This window comes from Crocuta crocuta, unplaced genomic scaffold, assembly GCF_008692635.1.
Source record: "Crocuta crocuta isolate KB4526 unplaced genomic scaffold, BGI_CrCroc_1.0 scaffold26, whole genome shotgun sequence".
Lineage (NCBI taxonomy): Eukaryota > Metazoa > Chordata > Mammalia > Carnivora > Hyaenidae > Crocuta > Crocuta crocuta.
The window spans coordinates 3,625,119-3,648,446 of NW_027532249.1; the positions used below are offsets into that span (position 1 = coordinate 3,625,119).

General features: G+C 39.7%; 1 protein-coding gene across 1 annotated transcript in view; it reads right to left on the reverse strand.

Moving 5' to 3' along the window:
- The window catches only part of RAB31 (RAB31, member RAS oncogene family), a 161,292-nt gene extending 138,263 nt beyond the window's left edge, over positions 1–23,029 (reverse strand). Inside the window, exon 1 of the mRNA XM_077778265.1 lies at positions 22,963–23,029. Within this exon, the coding sequence (XP_077634391.1) occupies positions 22,963–23,029 (67 nt within the window). The remainder of the gene's footprint in view (positions 1–22,962) is intronic.
- Positions 23,030–23,328: the final 299 nt, after the last annotated feature.

Consider the following 23,328-nt stretch of genomic DNA (forward strand, 5'->3'; position numbering starts at 1 on the left):
AAAAAAAAAAATTTAAACTGAATGCTCGCAACTTAGCTACTTGGATAATGTATTAGAGGCACTCCTTTGTTGAGAAAAATGAACGGATGAACACACAAAATTCCTGACACATGTTGACAGCTGAACGAAGGAAGAAGACCAAAAGGAAGTAGGAAAAAGGGCTGGATGGATGCCAAGGAGGAGGCCTCTACAGAAAACCTGGATGCTCTCTGTTGGATGCTCTCTGTGGGTGGTGGACAGTTACCACTTCTGCCCAGGACAGTTTACTTCCTCATGCTGGTGCCCTCCCAGCATCTGGGACACATGTCTGTCCCAAAGCTCAGGCTCAATCGTGCCTTTGCAGATAACACTCAGCTATCCTTGGCAAAGTTACCCTAAAGCTAGCTGGTCCTTTCCTTTTCTTTCCCTTCTAAAACATTTTTTTGTAATTAGATATGTAATATCTGGTTATTTATTGAAAATTAAGACATTCTCTGACAAGGGGGAAATCACACATTATTTTCACATCCAACACACACACACACACACACACACACACACACACACACACACACACAGTTAATGGTAAGCTATTTCTGATCTTTTTTCTATATGTAATGTTACATACATCCTATTTGAAATGGCTGTAACCATTTTACATACACAGTTTTGTATTGTTTTACCTATTAACGTTACATCTGTAATAGTTTTGTAAGAAATATGATGCTGGGGTTTTTTTAATTATAAAGTGAAATACACAGAACATAAAATTTACCATTAGTGACACTTAGTGCCTTCACAATGCTGTGCAACTATCATCACTATCCAGAACATTCTCATCACCCCGAAAAGAAACCTTATACCCATTAAGCAGCCACTGTCCACAGCCCCTTCTCCCCAGCACCTGGAACTCACTGATCTATTTTCTGTCTCTATGGGTTTGCCGACTCTGGATATTTCACATAAATGGGATCATACAGTATGTGGTCCTCTGTGACCAGCCTTCCTTCACTTAGCATAAAGTCTTCAAGATCCATCCATGCTGTAGCATGTGTCTGCACTTCACCTCTATTTATGTAATACTGTTTTAAATTCTACTCTTTGAGGGCACTTGGGTGGCTCAGTCTATTGAGCCTCTGTCTCTTGGTTTTGGCTCAGGTCATGATTTCATGATCCATGATTCAAGCCTCATATCAGACCCCACGTTGGCAGTGCAGAGCCTGCTTGGGATTCTCTCTCTCTTCCTCTCTGTCTCTCTCTCAAAATAAATGAATATACTTTATTTTATAAGTAAAGAAGTAAATAAATAAATAAATAAATTCTACTCTTCGATTCAAAACTCTGGAATGGCTCCCCATTGCCTAATCAAATAAAATCTAAGTTTCCTCACATAGCATTCACTATTTTACAAAATCCCATCTGCCCATCTTACTGTACCAACCCACACTACTTACTGGCCTCCGTGTCTCTGCCTAAGCCCCAGCCTCTCTATCTCGAAATTCACAGTTCTGAGAGTATGGTCCCTGGAGCAGCGGCATCACCCGGGAAACTGTCACACTAACTCGGAGACCCAATTCTGTGTTTTGACAAGTCCTCCAGGTGATTCCGATGTATCTAACATTTGAGAACCATTGGTCTACATCACACCAGTCCTCAAGTCTAATTCATACTCTATGGCCTTGAAAGTTTAGCCTTCTCTCTTCTCTTAATTCCCATTGGACATTATCATACTTCCTTGAGAGGATTTCTCACTTTTTATACTATGTTGTAGTCCTCTCTCCATTACCAGACCTTGCTGTGCCATTTTTTGTATCAAAACACTGAAAAGGAAGTTGGAGAAGATGATGTTGAAGGTTTTCTCTGGCTGAGATTCCAGGCATGAGCTCCCGAGGACAGGTTTGGCACTTTCCTATACTTTCCATTGCACATCATAGCTGGAAGTGTGGCTTCCAAGTTATATATGACAGACTTCCATCAATCTGCAGCACAATGAAAGCCCTAAGATTTGTCTTTAAAAAATCCTACTCCAGGGGGCACCTGGGTGGCTCAGTCAGTTGAGCGCCAGACTTTGGCTCAGGTCATGGTCTCACAGTTCGTGGATTTGAGCCCTGCTAGTTGGGCTCTGTGCTGGCAGCTGGAGCCTGGATCCAGCTTCGGATTCTGTGTCTCCCTCTCTCTCTCTGCCCCTCCCCTGCTCACGCTCTGTCTCTCTCAGTCTCTCAAAAATAAATAAACATTAAAATTTTTTTTAAAAATTCCTATTCCAGGGGTGCCTGGGTGGCCCAGTCAGTTGAGTGCCAGTATTTGCCTCCAGTCATGGTCTCACAGTTTGTGGGTTTGAGCCCCACATCAGGATCTGTGCTGGCAGCTCAGAGCCTGGAGCCTGCTTCGGTTTCTGTGTCTCCCTCTCTCTCTCTGCCCCTCCCCTCCTCACACTCTGTCTCTTTCTCTCTCTCTCTCTCAAAAATAAACATTTAAAATTTTTTTTAAAAAATCCTACTCCATGGCCCATATCTGCAGAGATCGGCACATTAAGCTGAAGCAGACATTAGGCAAGCCGGAGAAAAGTTCAGGATGAACAGGATGAGACAGGACAGACCTAATTCTCCAAGCCCTGACTGGTGAGAGAATGATAGATTATTTACGCTATTCGTTCTTGAGTTAACCGATGACAAACTCAACACAGCTCCTTCAGAAAGGAGTTCAGTTTCCTCATTTATTCCTATTGCTATATTTACAAAATATTAAATAAATTAGAGAAGCCTACAGCAGATGCTTTTTTAGAAATTCCATCCAGTTTAGAAAGACACTTTCCTCTGAGAAATGCTCCTTCCACCAAAAAACAGTGGGGGTTTTGGAAGATGGGAGGGCCAGGAAGCCATTGTTTTACTACCCACCCAACTCCTGGCCACTGATTTGTTTTATTTTTTACATTTATTTATTTTTTGAGAGACAGAGTGAGACAGTGTGCAAGTGGAGGAGGGTCAGAGAGAGAGAAAGAGACACAGAATCCGAAGTAGGCACCAGGCTCTGAGCAAACGTTCAGCACAGAACCCGATGTGGAGTCTGAACCCACAAACTGTGAGATCATGACCTGAGCCAATGTCGGATGCTTAACCGACTGAGCCACCCAGGCGCCCCTTCTGGCCACTGATTTGACACCAGGTGGGCATAGGTGACTATTTGATTGAAAACGGGCCAATGAAATTCTCTCTCAGGAATCTGGAATTGAGGCCCTGAGATTCTATTCAGTGTCTGCATGCAACTGTAATAAAGGTAATATAAACCCAAGTGTGATAACATGAGCCATATGCATGAGGTTGAAGAGGGCGTGAGTCCAATTTGTAGAGACACAAATGGGCTTTGACCATGTTTCAAGGAGGAGAGAGAGTCTAGGAAATGGCTGTCACTGTGCTAGTCGCCCTCCAAATCGAGCTTCTTGTGAGGTTATCCACATTCACTGACTTGGATTTCTGAACTACCCATGAAACCTAGTATATTCTCCTTCCTCGCTCAAGTGAATGGGAAATGAGGTTCCTTTTCCTATGCCCCAAAGAAATTCAGTTAAGACAGATCCTTCCAGGGAAACCCAACCCCAAATGATAATCCCAATCAAGACTCTGGTGTCCCAGGAGGACAACCCAGGAGTCCTTTACTAGCCTAGAAGGGTAGACTCACAGGACCCCGGACACACTGGCACGACACCCATCCTACCAACCAATGGAAGCTCAAGAAATAGCTAACAAATCAAGGAACCAACCTATGGCTTAAGAAGGATATCTGAAAGACTGGTGCATTACAACAAGAGATGAATTAAGACAAGACAGCCACTTCCAAATATCACAAGCATATTCAAAGAAGGGGAAAGATGGGTGCCCAGCTTATTTCTTTTGGGATTCATGCCTTACCCCATTTGAGGGGAAAAACTGAGCTGGCTAAATTCTGTTGTCCCAGATGGCAAAGTAGCAGTCAAAAAGTAGAAGCCACAGAGTGGCCCCTTTCAGTTCATCTATAGGAGAGACTTGTTCTTGAGAGAGTTGTCTAAGTATGTTCTGGAGCAAGGGTTTGACAGTCTTCCCATCTCTCCCAGAGGCCCCAAGCAAAGAGAGCTGGCAGGTGCAACTCACTGCCAGGAGGTGGTGGGACTCCATAATGGTCCCCAGTGCCTACCCAGCAACTTACAACAGGCTGCCACATCTTTGCTTGTCCACTGTGAACAAGAACACTGTGTGCGTTCGCACGGCCAAATGCAGCTGTTTTTTTTTTAAACAACTTTTTGCCCTGAACTAATAGACCATCATTTTTCTTGGAGGTCATTATTTCATTAAAATGACCATTTTTAATGACACAAGTATGATAACATATGGAATAATGAATGAGTTTTTCAATTTTTGTGTCGGTCTTTATTAGACAAAATATGAATCTAGTGACATGACATCAGTTCCCCCATTTTTTGCTATGTTCTTCTGTGTGTGTGTGTGTGTGTGTGTGCGCATGCGCGTGTGTGCACGTTTATTTGTCAGTGTGTTTGTTTATATTGCCCCATGAAATCCAAGAGCCTGGAACTACTCTCTCTTCTTTCTCACCATCTGTCATGACTTGTTCATATATGAACTGTATGGCCTTAAGCCCCTTCCAATCATGGATTCTAAACTCTAAGGTTAAACTTCATTTCCAATTAATCTGTCTTAATACCTAATGCGGGCAAGTAGAGGATAGATAGCATCATGGTCTCTGTCGAGAACCTCTCTTGACTTGCCTGAATGTTCTAGCCAAGCAGCTGCAGTCAAATGGAGAAATTTATAGTGTTACACTGAAAGAGGCATTGGAGTTTTGCCTCAAACTTTCCATTTTGAAGATTTTCAGATCTATCAAAATGTTAAAAGAATTGAACAAATTATTCCAATACCCTTCACTGAGCTTCACAAACTGATAACATTTGCCACATTTACTTGCTCTCTCTCTCTCTTTTACTGTATTATATAAAAAACACTTTTTTTTTTGGCTGACTATTTGTAAATAAATTAGAGTACTTATCACATTTCACCCCTAAGCACTTTAGCATTTATCTCCCAAAAACAAAAACATTCTCATATAAAATGACAATAACATTATCATTCTCAAGATATTTAACCTTGATAAGCAATTAATTAATAATATTGTTGGGGTGCCTGGTAGCTCAGTCGATTAAGCATCTTACTTTGGCTCAGGTCATGATCTTGGAGTTGGTGAATTCGAGCCCCATGTCAGGCTCTGTGTTGATAGTGTGGAGCCTGCTTTGGATTCTGTCTCCTTCTCTCTGCCCTCCCCCACTCACTCTTTGTCTCTCTCTCAAAAATAAATAAACATTAAAAAATTAATAAAAATAATATTACATTAATACATTATTATAATAAGTTGTCACTATAGTAACTAATTAATACAGAATGTACATAGCAGTTTCATGCCTTGTTCTACCTTTCGAGATTTGTAACATTCTTGAAAAGCAAGTTGTCTTGTAGAATGTCTTCTACATTGTGGACTTGTCTGCTTGTTTGACCTTAACAAGATGCAGGTTAAACATTTTGGCAAGAATACTACACAGGTGATGTTGTATTCCTCCCATTGCATCAGAGCAGGGGGCTCACTTGTAAATGTATCCCATTACTGATGATCCTAACTCAGTTAAGATGGTGTCCACCAATTTCTCCATTGTAAATGCATCTTTTCCTTCTGTATTTAATAAGTAATCTGACACTGCGAGGGTTTCGGATTTACCTTTCACTTTTCCTGCCCCACACTTGCAGTCAGCTATTTCTCTCATGATCCCCAATTTTTTAAACACCAAGATTTTGGTGCAAAATGTTTAGTGATATTGAAAAGAGCATATAGGCCTTCAATGGATTAGGTTAAACAAACAAAAAAACATGAGTTCATACTAATACAACTACAGCTCTTCTTTCTTACACCCCCCCATGACATAGTGTTTCCCCTTGCCTTCAATGAGAACCCTGGTTCCCAGTAATACAAGATATGTCTATCCTACAGTGTAGAGAAAATAGTTCGAACATCGCTAAACAAATACTACTTCCTACGACAAACCTAGTAAGCATATTCATGTTTTCTCTGCAGATCTTTTTGTTCTCAAGTCCGCTAAGATTATACAATCAGAGCACATAGTTGAAAGGTTAATTGCATTAATTGCTTTTTCTGTGTGGCTATGCAATTTGATGTACAGTTAGGTTTGGTTGTTTCTGTTTATATTCAATTTTAGGTTAATTTTGTTTTGTGCTATGGAATGAATTTTGTCCAACTCCCTGAGCTCCCTCCCAAATTTGTGCGTTGAAGCCCTAACCCCAGTGATACTGTATTCAGGGATAGGGCCCATAGAAAGGGCGCTATTTATGGTTAAATAAAGTCATAAAGGTAAGGCCCTGATCTGATAGGATGATTGTTCTTCCAAGAAGAGACACCAGAGAGCATGCTCATTCTCTCTCTCTCTCTCTGTCTCTCATTCTCTCTCTCTCTTTGCAAGAATGCCCTACAGGAAAGATATGTGAAGATGCAGCAGACAGGGGGTCATCTGCAAGCCAGAAGAGAGCCCTCACCAGAAATTGAATTGGCCAGACCCTGGTATCACTTCTAGCCTCCAGAACTGTGAAAAAATAAATTTCTGTTGTTTAAATCAGGACCTAGTCTATGCTATCTTGTGATGGCAGCTTTTGCTTTGTTCTTTTACATTTGTTGATTTCTTATGGGAGGTTGGGACGTCTGCTTCTCTGGCAGAGTAGGGTTGTGGCCAGAATGAACACATAAATAAAAACAAAAATAATTGGCAAGCATATATGCATTAGATGTCCCTATGCAAATTATGTATATTAATACCCCATAGCACTATTGGAGCAAATCAAACAGTATATGAGATAATTCTTTAGGGAAACCAAACCTAAATGAGAGTTTAACCTGAAAGATCAGCTGGTCAGTGACAAAACCAGGACTGAGGTCACATTTTCCCTAGACCCAAATCTTGTGCTTTATTTAAAAGCATATCAGAAAAATAGGGGTTAATAAAGATAAATAAGAGTTTCAGGGATTTTAATGAGCCTATAGAAAAACTATTCACTATGCATTTATAAATAATAGACAAATATATACACATGTATACATATATTTTTTTCTCATATGCATAAAGAAAAATGAAAAGGTTGACTTGGATTTATCTGCAGAGGGTGAGAGCATGACTGAATGCATTGGGATTGATGGCCAATCTCCAATGCCAAGTGTACCCCTTATCTCAGTCTCTCAGCAACGCGTCTTTTGAAAAAGAACTCACCGTTAGGTGACAAAGAATTGCTACATCCAAGTCAGTCCAAGACAGCTCAAGTTTGCTTCAATTTCTCTCATTTCAGAGAGCTGGGAAAGAGCTGTGATGGCCCTGCCAACAGCCACAGTGGAAGAAAAGAGAGGTGGCACAAGGCACAAACATTACCTTTGCAAAGCATGGTCAGGTGGCCATGAAAAGTCTCAAAGGAAGTGGCATTTATAATTGAGATTTTTAAGCCAGGTTTGGGTCCTTTTCTTGGTATCTGCTTTAGAAGTATTAAAAGTGCCAACATTGATCCAAGAGACAGGGGGACTGAAAGTGTCCAACTCCAAGGCTGCAGTCATCCCCAAGACCAGGTCACCTCTGCTTTGACTGAACTTGGCAACAAGAGCCAATAAATCCTCTCTGGTTTAGGTGAGGTGTGGTTGAGTTTCACTTACAAACAAAGACCCCTGATTAATACCTACATCAACATTAACCTTCACAATAGCCCATGGGAAAACTAGTAACAATCTGTTGTTTTGTGACGAGAAAATTAAATTTCAGATACTGTGAGTAACTTACTTAAGGTGATATATTTAAAGTGATATTCAGCAAATGGCAGGCAGGATTTGAACCAAGATCCTGTGAGGCCTAAGTGCTTTTCATTAGATTACATCATGGAATACATTATATATTCCACAACTCTATTAACACAAAGTTTGTTTGCTGAAAAAAATACAGATTATAACACATGCTTTTTTCTCATTTCTCAGTTATCATGAAAGAAACAAAGGTGCTATTCAGCACCCATCACATGCTAAATGCTTTCAGATATGAGGTCACTATCCCTCCCAGCAAGCCAGTGAATCGTCCCCATGGATAGTTGAGAACACTGAGCTGTAGAAAGTATAATTAGTAATTATCCATAGTCACTCAGTAAGTAGCAGGACTATGGTACAATGTCTTCTGAACTCAATTCCGGTGTTCTCTTAATGCTACCAAATCCCTTCTTCCTGATGTTAAGATTTGATTGTTTCACCCCAATTCCACAATTCCAGGTGCTGACAATCATTGAATGACCTCTATCCAGGGAGTAAGTGAGGGCTTATGAGAAACTAACAGACTCTATGGACAACATTCCATGCTCAACTCCGTTTCAGTGCTAGAAACCATCACTGCATTTCTGAGCAATTACCACAAGCTCAGCTGAGAGCAACTCATGACTTCAATATGCATAAACAACAAATGAACTTATAAAAAACCAGAGTTAAGTGTCCAGGAAAATAAATTATTTCATTTATACATTATTATTCTGGCTAACAAAATTTACATTGATGAGAAACAACAGTAGAACACAGATTGGAGGCCCAAGTGCTTTCGCTCATGACCCATTAAATATCCTAGACCATTTCTGAAATATTTTTATCATTCCATGACCACTAATTAAGTTTTTTCTTTACAACAATACTATGTTCCAAGTTAAAACATCAACATTTTAAATGTCTGACAAGTTTTTATTAGTAGTTTCCTTTACTCTTATAATGCCTCAGAGACTCACACTCTTTGGGGCACTGAAGAGATGGAAACGAGGTTTACTACTTCCTTTTGGAGGACTCCAAACAGATTTATCTTTTTCTTTCTAAATACACTTTTTAATTTATTAGGGTATAAACATGCATACAGAAAAGCTCACAATCTATAAGGTGAACACTTTAATGAATCACCACACATTGAGCACATTCATATAACCAACACCCAGTTCAGGAAATACCAGAACCTTAGAATCATCTCCATCTTGGTCCTCCTCCAAGTAACTACCTCTTTTCAAAGGTAATGACTTACTGGCTTTTAATGCAATAGGTTTGTTTTGCCTGTTTTTGAATTTTATAGGAATAGAGTCATAGAGTAGCAGCCTGTTGGACATGTATCAAACAGTGGAAATTCTAGGTCATAAAATATGAATACATTCAACTTGGGTTGGTGTCACCAGTTTCCCAAGTTGGTTGTATGAATTCACATTCCCCCGAGTAAAGTAAGAGCATTCTAGTTGTCCGGTTGCTCTACATCCCTACCAATATTTGATATTTCTATCCTTTTCAAGTTTTTTAACCATGCTGATGTATACATGGTAGCATTTCATTGTGCTTTTAATCTGCATTTCTCTAATAACTAATGATGTTGAGTCTCTCTCCTTACGTTCTTTGGCCATTTGATTAGTCTCTTCTATCCAACCATTAAATGAGTGAAATCCTCAAAATATTGGTCTTAGATAGTCTCTTCTCATTTCATTCTTTTTTTTTAAATTTTTAATGTTTTTTATTTATTTCTGAGAGAGAGAGAGAGACAGCAGGAACAGGGGAGGGTTAGAGAGAGAGGGAGACACAGAATCTGAAACAGGCCCCAGGCTCTGAGCTAGCTGTCAGCACAGAGCCCGACACGGGCCTCGAACCCACGAACTGTGAGATCATGACCTAAGCCAAAGTTGGACACTTAACCGACTGAGCCACTGAGGTGCCCCACTTCTCATTTCATTTTTATGCTATTTCAATAACTAATTTTTATCCGCAACTTGAATTACCTGCCATTTTGCTTCTACTTCTTCATTCAGTTAATGTACACTTACTTAACTCCTACCAAGTATAATCCTAGACATTGGGTATACAGTGGTAAACAAAATAGCACAACAACAACAAAAAACCCGTAACACTGAACAGAAAATGAACAGCCTAATTTATAAATGGGTAAAAAACCTGAACAGTCACCTTACCAAAGAAGATATGCAGAGGGCAAAGAGGCATGTGAAAAGATTCTCAACATCATACATTATTGAGAACTGCAAATCAAGCAATTAGATACCACTAGAAGTACCAGCTAAAATTCAAAATGCTGTCAACACCAAATGTGGGCAAGTATGTGGAGCAAGAGGAATTCTCATTCATTGCTGGTAAGAATTCAAAATGGTAGTCACTTTGGAAGACAGTTTGGTGGTTTCTTACAAAACCAAGCATACTCATACCAAGTGACCCAACAATTGTTCTTAGTATTTGCCCAAAGGAGTTGAAAACACACCCACACAAAAACCCGCACAAGGGTATTATATAGCAGCCTTATTCATAATTGCCAAAATTTGGAAGCAACCAAGATGTCCTTCAGTAGGTGAAGAGGTAAATAAACTCTGGTACATCTAGACAATGGAGTATTATTAAGCACTAAAAAGAAATGAGTTCTCAAGCCATAAAGAGACATGGAGAAATCTTAAATGCATGTTGCTAAGTGAAATAAGCAATCTGAAAAGGCTACACACTATATGACTCCAACTATATGACATTCTGCTAAAGAGAAAACTATGAAGATGTGAAAAATATCAGTGGTTGCCAGGCATTGGGGAGTGAGAAAGAAGAACAGGTCAGGTGGAGCACAAGGGTTTTTAGGGAAGTGAAACTATTCTGTATGATACTGTGATGGTGGGTACATGTCATTATACACATGTCAAAGCCTCCAAAATGTACAATGCCAAGAGTGAATCCTAATACAAAGTATATACTTTGGGTGATAATGATGTATCTGTTAATTCAGTGATTATAACAAAGGTACTGCTCAGGTACAGGATGTTGATAGTGGAAAGGCTGCGTGTGTTGAGGGGGGAGGGTATGTATGAGAAGTCTCTGTACTTTCTGTTCAATTTTTCCATGAACGTAAAGCTGCTCTAAGTAATAAATACTGTCTAATAAAAAAAAAAGAAAGAAAGAAAAGGAAAGACTCGGTTCTGTTTTTACATTCTAGTGACAGAAAGAGTTGTTAATCAAATAAGACTGCAAATAAATGTAAAACTTCAATTAGTAATTGTCCCAAGTGCCACAAAGGTGAGGCAGATGGTTCTCTAAGGGATTTTTATAGACATGGGCATCAAGAAAGGTAACGCTGAGGAAATGACTGTTCATCTGGAATCTAAAGGAAAAGTATGAAGTCACTAGGCAAAGGGGAGGGGAGAAGGATTTGGGGCAGATGGCGCAACATATGTAAAGGCATGTGATATCAAGCCTGACATCTCTGAGGAAGCAAAGGCCAGGGAGACCAAAGAATGGAGTATGCACAGATGATTTCAAAGTGATCTTCAGTGTTCACGTTTCCTCTGAATTCTAGACTCATATCTAACCAGGTACCTGACATTTTCACCTTGCATGTCTCTTGGACCCTGAAACTTTACATGATCCTATGAGTCTGGTCTCCTTTATGGTCATCCTAGCGCAATGTTTGGAAACTTCCCCTAACTCCCTCCACAAAGATCTGTCTCTTACCTACCTGACCTATCTCTGCATCTCTACAGGAATCTTGTTGGGATTCCTGCACTGGCATCCTGTGTGGCCTTCCCACAGACACCTTTTGCCCTCCTCAGGACATTTTCCACACTGTAATCAAAATAACTTTTCTGAAAACTGGAACCTGATTACATCATGTCCCTTGCTTAAAATCCAGCAATGATTTCCCATTGCTCTTAGGATAAAGACACACAGTTATAACCTGGTTTAACACAACATGCATGATGAGGCCCTTGCCCACAGCTCTGCCCCATGCTGCTCCACCCTCGCCATCCCACACTTCAGGCCTACAGGTGTTCTCTCAGCCCCCAGAATGTGCCATGCTCTTGCAGCCTTTGCACCTGCAATCTCTTCTCCTGGGATGCTTCCCTCTCCTTGTGGTCTGTAGGCACCTACCTATACAGCTTTTAGATCTCAGCCCAAACGTCCTTGCCCTGAAGAAGTTTTCCTCAACTCCAGCCTAGGTCAAATCCAAGGATCTACTCTCATCATTCTGACTTCCTTTCCTCCATAACACTTATATCTGCGTGATTATGACAAGTGTTTCTCTCCCTCAAGATACAGTAATGTCCATCACCCTGGAATATGTTTCTGTTTTTATAACTTCAGGTCTCAGTATAGTCCTAGACAATAGAAATGCAATTGATAATTTTCCAGCCAATAATGAGTACCCTCCTGGCTATCCAGAAGTTTTGGAAGGTTTCTCTCATTAGAGAGCCCACCTTATGAAGGAGTAGAAGTATCCTGCTTTGTGCTATGGTGTCATAAGAAGATTCCTAGGTCCCTACTTATCCTGAAATAGGGTCCGCCAGTTCACTATGGCATTTTAGATTATCATTATTAAAATAATTCCCATTAGGGAAAGCCACCAGGACCATCCAATAGACACTGTGGCTATTGAGCTGTGACATGTGGCTGTTGAGCGTGTGAAATACAGCTGGTCCGAACTGAGACGTGCTGTACCCAAAATTTTGAAGACTTTGTGTGAAAAAAGAAATTCAAAATGTCTTTTTAACTTTTTTTATTGATTGCATATTGAAATGATAATATCTTGGATATTGTAGGTTAAATAAAATATGTTATAATATTATTAATTTAACCCTGTTTCTTTTTACTTTTTGGAATTTAGCAACTAGATAGTTTAAAATTACATATGTAGTTCACACTATATACCTATTGGACAACACTTCTCTAGCATATAACTTTCAAAGTATAAAAATTACTACATAAAAAAACCCAAAATAAATAAAAATTTAAAAATAAAAATTACTACATCATTCACATACCCCAAGGAATTAATATAAATTTTTTAAAATAATCCATTGACATGAAACAGATCTGGGAGTGGTTTTGTGTCATATAATAGGAACCAGTTTGGGAGCTCACTTAGGCCTGAAAAGACTGGTAATTAGAGGGAGATATTGATTGAACAGCTTCAAGGATAGCTCATGGAAAACACATGTAAGACGCAGTAAGGCACTGAACTTGGAGGAACAAAGTCATCTGGACCTTCCTTTCTGCTTCTGTCAGCACTTCTGATTCCTTCTTCTTCCAGTCTACAGGCTGCTGGGCGTCTCTGCTTGTCCCATCCACGTGGCAGGTCCTGACCAGCACACCACCTCTGAGCTCCACCCACTAAAGTGATAGCCACACAAACCAAGCGGCTGGACCTCAACCTCTCTTGCACCGCAGGCTCGCTGTGCTGGAACAAGGCATCAGCCTCTAGAACTGGGCACATATAGCAGAGAGCACCCAGGATTGGGAACAATGGGAGAAGAGTCCCAAAATATAACACGGAGGGAACAGTTTGTCTACTTAATAGCCTCCGTCCCAGCTTGAATCAGGTCATCATGGAAGGAACCTAGGGAGACCCAATTTTTTCTGAACATAGTTGGGAAGGGATTAGGAGCCAGAGGAAGGCCTCTGGGAAATTAGGCAGACCAGTGAGAACCGAGATGTACAATCAGAGCAGAGGTGGGAAGACAACTGACATTGTGGCCTTCATGACTTCTGCAGACGAGAAACAGACTGAGAACAAATGACCAAAGACATGAAGTAGTTAAATGTGACTCCTAAGCCTTTCTTTTCCAGGAACTGACCTAAATTCTGTTTGTCTGCCTACATGGAGTTGTGGTTAGGAACACATTTCTGAGGGATTGGTGTGGTTTCAATGTTTTCCAGTGTCTGGTGAAAACAGAATTATGGAAGTTGAATGTTCAGAGACTTTTGTTTGGGTTTTGAAACAGGAACATTTTGAAATGCTGAATATGTTATTCTTTCATATTACTGTTTTACTTAAAGAAGTACTCTTAATGTAAAGCCAAATTTTCAGCTACTAACATAAACATTTTAATAGTTCCCCTTTTTGCTCTAAAGCCAGTTCCAGATACTATAATTTGGGAGGGAGGGATTAAAGGATAGAGAGGGAGAGAGAGACAGACAGAGAACACAAGTGAAAAGGAAACTTGTGACAGTTATGCAAGTTCTTCCTGAATGGTCTAGCTGATCACTATATCCCTTTTCTTCCTTTGGCTATGCAGGTCTTTCTGTGGAGTGCAACCTGCTAGGAGAGGTTAGAATTTATCTGGAGCAGCTATTTGTACTTGATTTTGAATGTCTTTAAATAACATGTGTGACCACATGCTTTTCCTACTTATACATAAAGGAACTTCACTATGTATGCTTTCTTATTTTCTTACTGGAATGTAGATCTAATATAGTTTCATTTACTATATTTAGAGAGAAATATAAATTTTAAAAGGGATTCTAGACTCCTGTTTCTGGCCAAAATAGAGTAACAGGGACCTGATTCATGTTCCTGCCTATAACAACCCCTTCCCCACCTCCACCCCTCAAAAAAACTAGATCAAAGTTTCAAGACTCTGGATTTAGGCAACAAATGATACCAGCTAGGCAAGAAGTTTATTAAAATGCAGATTCCTGGGATCAAGAAGATGTGGTTTATCTATACCATGGACTACATGGCAATGAGAAAGAATGAGATCTGGCCATGTGTAGCAACATGGATGGACCTTGAGGGTGTTATGCTGAGCGAAATAAGTCAGGCAGAGAAGGACAAATATCGTATGTTTGCATGTATAGGAGGATTAGAAGGAACTTGACGGAGGACCAAGGGGGAGAAGAAGGGCGGAAATGGTGGGGGTAAGGGAGAGAGGCAAACCATGAGAGACTCTTGAATGCTGACAAAAACTGAGGACTGATGGATGTGGGGGGGAGGGGGGATGGGTATGGAGGAGGACACTTGTGGGGATGAGCACTGAGTGATATGTGGAAACTAATTTGACAATAAACTGTAAAAAAAAAAAAAGAAAAAGAAAAGAAAAGAAAAAAAAAAAAGAAAATGCAGATTCCTGGACCCCAATCCAAAGATTTTGTCTCTATAGTTCTGTAGTATGACTTGAACGTGTGTGTTTTATTTTCATAATTTTTTACTTGTTTTAATGTATAACGTACACATGCTAGAAAACATAAATGGTACCAAAATGTTAGTAATCATTGAAACTGGGTAGTAAATCCGTGGGGAATCACTATACTGTTCTCTCTATTTTTGTATTTTGTATACTCTGAAATTTTTCATAATAATTTTTTTTTAGTTTTAGAGAGAGAGAAGTGTGAGTGAGGGAGAGGGGCAGAGAGAGAGAGAGAGAGAGAGAATCTCAAACAGACTCCATGCTCAGCATGGAGCCTGATGTAAGCCTCAATCCCACGACCCTGGGATCATGACCTGAGCCGAAATCAAGAGTTGACAAAATCAAGAGTTGGACGCTCAACTGACTGACTGGGTGATTCAGTCAGTTAAGTGTCTTAATCTTGATTTTGGCTCAGGTCATGATATAGTTCATGAGTTTGAGCCCCACATCGGGCTCTGCAGTGATAATGCAGAGACTGCTTGAGATTCTCTTTCTCACTCTCTCTGTCCATCCCTTGCTTGCACACCCACTCTCTCTCTCAAAATAAATAAATAAACTTTAAAAAAATCTAATATATAAGTAAATAGCATAACCAGATTAGAAAGAACAAGTAAAACTCTTTCCTTGTAGATGACTTGATCATCTGTGTAGAAAATTAAAAGAAATCTACTAGAACTAATAAACAAGGCTGGCAGGTTGCAAGATGCAAATCAACATTAGGAAATCAATTGCATTTCTCTGTAATAACAATCAGAAAGTGAAATTTTAGGGGTGTCTCAGTGGCTCAGCCGGTTAAGCGTCTGACTTTGGCTCAGGTCATGATCTCACGGTTCATGGGTTCAAGCCCCACGTTGGGCTCTGTGCTAACAGCTAGTTCAGAGCCTGGAGCCTCTTCAGATTCTGTGTCTCCCTCTCTCTCTGACCCTCCCCTGCTCACACTGTCTGTCTGTCTCTCTCTCTCAGAAATAAATAAAATATTAAAAAATTTTAAAAAAAGAAAGTGAAATTTTTAAATAACATTTATAGGGGTGCCTGGGTGGCTCAGTCAGTTAGGTGTCCAACTTCTGCTCAGGTCACGATCTTACAGCCCATGGGTTCAAGCCCTGCACCAGGCTCTGTGCTGACAGCTTAGAGCCGGGAGCCTGCTTCAGATTGTCTCACCTCCCTCTCTGCCCCTCCCCCACTCACTCTCTGTCTCTCAAAATAAAATAAAATAAAATAAAGGCATAAAAAATTGTTTTAAATAAAATATAAAATACATTTACAATAAGATAAAAAAATTATGAAATTCTTAAGGATAAGTATAACAAAGAGGTGCCTGGGTGGCTCAGTAAGTTGAGCATCTGACCCTTGATTTCAGCTCAAGTCATGTTCTCATGTTTCATGAGTTCGAGTCCCATGTCAAACTATGTGCTAACAGCATGGAGCCTGCTTGGGATTCTCTCTCCCTCTCTTGGCCCACCCTCTCTCTCTCTCTCTCAAAATGAATAAACATTTTAAAAAGGGATAAGTCTGACAAAAGATGTGTAAGACCTATACATGAAACTATAAAAGAGTGCTGAGGGAAATTAAATAACACCTAATTAAATGGAGATATATTCTTTGTTCATTAACTTAAATACTTGCTTGATATTGTTAACATGTCGATCCTCCACAAATTGCTTTATAGGTTTAACATAATCCCAATCAAAATCTCAGTAGGCCTTTTTTGTAGAAATTGATGAAATGATTCTAAAACTCATATGGAAATACAGAGAACCTATATAGGCAAAACAACTTGGAAAAAGAAAAAAAAAGTTGGAGGTCTAATACCTACTTGACTTGAAGACTTCTTTAATAACTATAGCAATCAAAACAACATAGTGTTGGCATATAGACAAATAGCTCAGTAGAACAAAATAGAGAATCCAGAAAGACCCAGAGATATATGAACACATGATTTTTGGCAAAGATACAAAGACAATTCATAGAAGAAAAAAAATCTTTTTTGACAAATGGTATTGAAACAGTTGGATATTCATATGAATAAAAGAACAAACTTTGTTTCATACCTCACACTATATATAAAACTTTAGTCAAAATAAGTCATAGACCTAAATGTAAAAGCTAAATTTATTGAACATCTAGGAATAAACAGAAGGGAACTTTTGTGACCTTGGGTTAATTAAAGATTTTCTGATACTGCACCAGAAGCCTCACTTGCTAAAGAAAAATTGATAAATCATATTTTTTCAAAATTTAAAGCTTCTGCTCTTCAAAAGACACTATTAAGCTAATAAAGACAAGCCACAGAATGGGAGAAAATATGCAAATGGTGTATCTGATAAACAACTTGTATGTAGCACACATAAAGAACTCTGAAAACGCAATAGTAAGAAAACAAACAGTTTTAGGGACACCTGGGTGGTTAAGCATCCAACTCTGGATTTTGGCTCAAGCCATGATCTCATGGTTCATGGGACTGAGCCCCACATGGGCTCTGTGCTCAGCATGGAGCCTGCTTGAGATTCTTTCATTTTTTCCTTGTCCATTCCCTGCTGTGCTCTCTCTCTCTCTCTCTCTCTCTCTCTTTCAAAATAAATAAATAAAGTTTAACAGCAACCCAAAAAAAAAAAGAAGAAAACAAAACAATTTTAGAATAGGCAAAAGATATGAATAAACATTCACCAAAGAAGATTTGAATAGCACATAAGCATATTTAAAGATATTCAACATCGTTACACATCATGGAAACTCACCCATTAGAATGACTAAAATTAAGACTGATTATTTCAAGGGTGGTGTAGAGGTGGAATAATTGGAGTCTTTATGCACTATTGGTGGGAATGCAAAATGTTACAACCTTTTTGGAACAGTTTTGCAGTTTCTTAAAAACTTAAACATTTACCTATCATATGAAACAGACATTTTATTCTTAACTGCCAAAGGAATGAAAACATACATTGACAGCACTTTATTTGTAATTGCCCCAAACTGGAATAGCCCGAAGTCCATCAACAGGTGAATGGATAAACAAATTATGGTTGTGACGTTGTGATATATAATAAGAAATATATATTTGATCTTTGTCCCCATTTTGGCACAGCGCTTTTAAAACTCTTCAAATTTCCTAAATAATAAGATCTGTAGGGGTGCCTGGTTGGCTCAGTCAGTTAAGCGTTCGACTCTTGATTTCGGCTCAGGTCCTGATCTTACAGTTTCGTGAGTTCGAACCCTGCATCAGGCTCTGCACTGACCATGAAGAGTCTGTTTGGGATTCTCTCTCTCTCTCTCTCTCTCTGACCCTCCCCTGACTTGCACTCTCTCTGTCTCTCATGAATAAATAAGTAAACTTAAAAAAAAAAGTTGTAAAGGTAAAGGTCTTCTCTTAGACCCTTCCGGTTGACCCATTCAACCACATTTGAGTTTACGTTAGTGAGGCGAATTTTGGAAAGCCCTTAGATGACCAACCACAGGATAGGGCTGGTTGTCAAGGGAACCAACCATGGGATTAGGGGGATGGAACTTTCAGGGCTAGAGGTTGACTTAATCACCAACTGTCAATGATTTAATCAAGCTTGCCTATGTAATGAAACCTCCATAAAACCCCAAAGGTCAGTGTTCCTCAGAGTTTCTGGGCTGAGGTCGTGTGTCTTGAAGAGAGCATGGAAGCTCTGGGCTTCTTCCCCCATATCCTGGCCTCCAGATTCTTTCCATCTCGACGTTCATACATATCCTTTGAGATATTCTTTGTAATAAAATGGCAATATTAAGTAAAATGTTTCCTGGGGCGCCTGGGTGGCTTAGTCGGTTAAGCGTCCGACTTTCGCTTAGGTCATGATCTCGCGGTTCGTGGGTTCGAGCCCCGCGTCGGGCTCTGTGCTGACTGCCAGCTCAGAGCCTGGAGCCTATTTCAGAGTCTGTGTCTCCCTCTCTCTCTGACCCTCCCCTACTCACGCTGTCTCTCTCTCTCTTAGAAATAAATAAAAATTAAAAAAAAAAAAAAAAGTAAAATGTATCCAGGAGTTTTGTGAGACTTTCTAGCAAATGATGGAACCCAAAGAGGTGGTGGTAGGAACTTCTGATGTACAGCTGCAGGTCAGAAGCACAGGTAACAACCTGGACCTACAACTGGCATTTGTAGTGGGCACAGTCTTTTTTTTTTTTTTTTTAATGTTTTTATTTCTAGGAGAGAGAGAGAGACAGCGTGAGTAGGGGAGGGTCAGAGAGAGAGGGAGTCACAGACTGAAACAGGCTCCAGGCTCTGAGCTGGCAGTCAGCACAGAGCCCGACGTGGGGCTCGAACCCACGAACCGCGAGATCATGACCTAAGCGAAAGTCGGACGCTTAACCGACTAAGCTACCCAGGCGTGAAGTGGGCACAGTCTTATAGGACTGAGCCCTTCACCTGTGGGATCTGATACTACCTCCAGGAAGATGGTGTCAGAATTGAGTTAAATTGTAGGACATCTAGCTGGTGTCAGAGAATTCTCCAGTGTGAGAAAAACACCGACACATTTGGTGACCAGAAATGTCTGAAATGAAGAAGCATCAAGAGCACAGAAACATTCTGAGAAGAGAATGTCAAGGAGACGCAGTAGAGCTTTTCCTAGTTGGTGGTACAGTTGCCAAATTGCTGCCCACTGCCCCATCCTCCTGCCGAGACACAAGCAACCAAGATGGATTCTCCATCCAATGTAAGCAGGAGGTACAGGCACTGCCCGGTTGGGCCATAAATGAGTTGCAAACTCTTTTGGTGTTTCATCCCTGTGGAGAAAGAAGATACTCAAACAATATCAGGTGAGCATGCTGGGTAACCAGTTTTGAGGAGGAGTGGGTAGTTGAAAGCTATTTCAAGTCCCTCTGGGCCCGTCTCCCACTTCTCATCATTTCGGGATAGGACTTGTACCCTTTCTGGTACCTAAAATTCCCTTTTTCAGCTGGAGTTTTTTTCCCGACATATGTTCAATGGACGTTGGCCTTATTTATTATTTTTAAAGAGGAATACTCCTGGGGGCCAAAAAATTCCACCGACCCTTAATTCAGTCAGGGCTTTCAAATGCTGTCTGTCCAATGAATACTGAAAGGTCACCAGTAGATGCCCCAAGGTAAAAACCCTGTCACTGAGGTACTGAAATTCTGTCGCTGACCTAATGTTGGAGCATGTGGAGGAACATACGAAAGAGAAATAATGGACCAGGACTCAATTTATTTAAAGCTTTGGTTAAAAATAAGTTTGCTGCTTTGAATTTTTTCCAGAGAAATCACAAAGATGATGTTCAGTGGTGGAGGCAAACAGTTGCACGGGGAAGGCATTAAGTCCCCTAGAACCTTCCTAGCATCTCCCTGCAGATAACCCACAGAATGATAGTTCTTGTATGGAAGATTGACCTTTGTTTCAATATTATATGAACTGAATAAAACCAGTGCCATCGTAGATGATGTGCAAGTAGATATGATATATAAGTAAAAGGTGTGGGTTTGCTATGAAATACTGCTCTCATTTCACGGATTGCTAACTGCTAAACATTTCTCAGGCGGAAATGCTGCAGCCAGCCCATTAGTTTCATGAGATAAGTTAAAAATACCTAAAGTTCTGCAATCCAAGATTGTTCTATTTTCTTTCCCATCTAATTCTAGTTACCCATGGACACCATGACCATTGAAGTGTTGCAGATTCCAGGTATCCAGGTGTCTGTGAAAGTTGTAAAAACTTAAGCCTACACTTACTGAATGTGATACACCTGTCACCGCACTCAGCACCTTATATATGTTACCCTGTCTACTACTCACAAGAATAGTATCGCCCAATGCTATGATTGCCCTGCTTTTACAGAGGAGGATATGACACCTTATGAGAAGAGCAGAGCCCGGGAGATTCAGAACTGGTACCACTCTCTTCCTCAAACTCCCTGTGTCCCTGGGCAGTTCACAAGCTCTTCCTTAGCGGAGGGGTTAGACCTGCCTCTTTGTGGCTTCTAACCTCTAACATTAGATGGCAGTGACTCTAAGCTAACAGGCCCTTGTAGGTTCACTAGTCTATTAAGCAGTGAAAAGGAAACATCTGTGTTACAGAAACTCACAGATGAAAAGCGTATCTTTTACTGCCTTATGAACGACTCCAATAGGACATTTTATTTCTGGTTGACATGCATTTACTACACATACGAGAAATTATTAAATTCCTTGAGGAAATATATACTAAGATGCATGGCACTTACAGAAAGGCAAGAGAGTGCCATTTGGATGAGATGTTTGTATTTGTTGGTATCTAACTACCTTTCATTGGTAGCCAGAGAACCATATGATTTATGGATTCTAAGTCCTCTCTCCTCACAAGGGTATGGTTTAGAGGTGGTGCAGACCCGAAGATACCAGTGCGAGAGAGAGCCAGGGCTAAGGCATCCCAGAACAATACCTGTAAATTATTAACTCCAGTTCTAAGAACTCTGTTTTTCCATTAAAGATAGGGAGGTCATAACTAGGGAAGCCATCCAGGTGATTACGAACAGAGCCAGAGAGAAGGCCGGGACTGCCAATTCAGGTTTAGAATTTCCAGAAAAGTATTTTTGTGAATCTGTTAGTATTTATATGCTGGGGTATTTCTATTTCATTACAAAAAGGATATTTTAATTTCCCTCTGTCTAGCATCTAATTCAGGATATTAAATATGATTCAGTGAATGAATGAAAAAATACTTCTTTAAATTGCAAACAGGTATTTCTCATACACAAGCACCTTTTCTTCTAATTTCTTTGTCTCTAAGGAGAACAAAAGAAAGGGATTATATAGTCAAAAGCAAAAATGAATAAATTAGAAAACATGAAGCTATACATTTGATAGACAAATATAAAAACTCTGATAAAAAAACAATTTGTGGGCAGATATAAACAAGAAAACAAGTGATTTGACATCATTCCATTAAGACAGAGTAAGAGAATATAACCATAGTTAATATGTGATATTTCTTTTTTTAAAGTTTATTTATTTTGAGAGACAGAGAGAGTATGCATGAGGAGGAAAAGCAGAGAGAGAGAGGAAAAGAAAAAATCCCAAGCAGGCTCTGTGCTATTAGCACAGACGTGGAACTTGATTCCATGAACCGTGTAATCATGACCTGAGCCAAAAATCAAGAGTCGGATGCTTAACTACCGAGCTATCCAGATGCCCCAACATGTGAGACTTCTGTGAAAAAAAAATTACATGTATTGAATAATTTCCTACAAAAATATAAATCATCAAAACGTACATAACCAATACAAATTTTAATAGGATTACTCGAGAGTACACTATCAGTTTCTAAATTTCATCAGAAAAACAAACAAATGACAAATGGCCAGGAAAATCTGAAAATTTAAAAAAACCAATTGAGAGGAGGGTGTTCTTATTAGATATTACAATACATTAAAAAGCTACAGTGATTAAAATTGTGTGATACTGACACTTGACTAGGGAGATCAATGGACCAGCATCATGAGGTCCAGACTAGACTCAAAGAAATATGAAAATTTTGTATAGGAAACTAATAGCATTTCAAATCATGGAGGAAAGATATTTTATACAATTCATACTATTGGAGACAAAAAGAATCATAAATCTTAAAATGGGTATCGATAGCAATAAATTAACATTGTTTTAAAATTATTTCATACACATAGTAGGATATATATACATACATGCTTATACACATATATGCTCATATACATGTACATATACACATATGTATACACACATATATATATGATGTGTGTACGTATGTACCAGTCAGGAATCAATCAGAGAAGCAGAACCACTAGAAATGATGTAGAATAAAAAATTCATGTATAAGGATTGGACCTTACACAGTTGTGGGAGCTGGTTAACCAATCTCAATTCAGTTCTTTATCCTGAACCTGGTATCAAGCCTGTCGTCACAGGGTTGTGGTCAGGCGAAAAGACGCACGTGAAATGGGGGAGAGCAGGGACTTACCTCCGACTCTTTTCCCTTCACACTTGGCACCTAGACAGATCCGCCAGGTGCTGAGGACCCTGCCCATGACAGGTAAGCTGGCAGATTCACATAAATGTGATTGAGCTCCAACAGGGCCCAGTCTACACTGACTGTCAGAGAGTAAGGATGGCCACTTCAAAATGTCTTGCAAATTTCTCCCGTGTCCAACCCTGAGCAGAGATCTACTGGAAAGGGAAGTCTGGAAAATACAGTTCTGTTTAGCCAAGGTGACATATTATTAAGCCAACACTATACTATACACATACACATGTACATACATGATATATTATATATATATAGCATGCCTGTATAGTATGTATTTATATATACCTATGTATATATAAG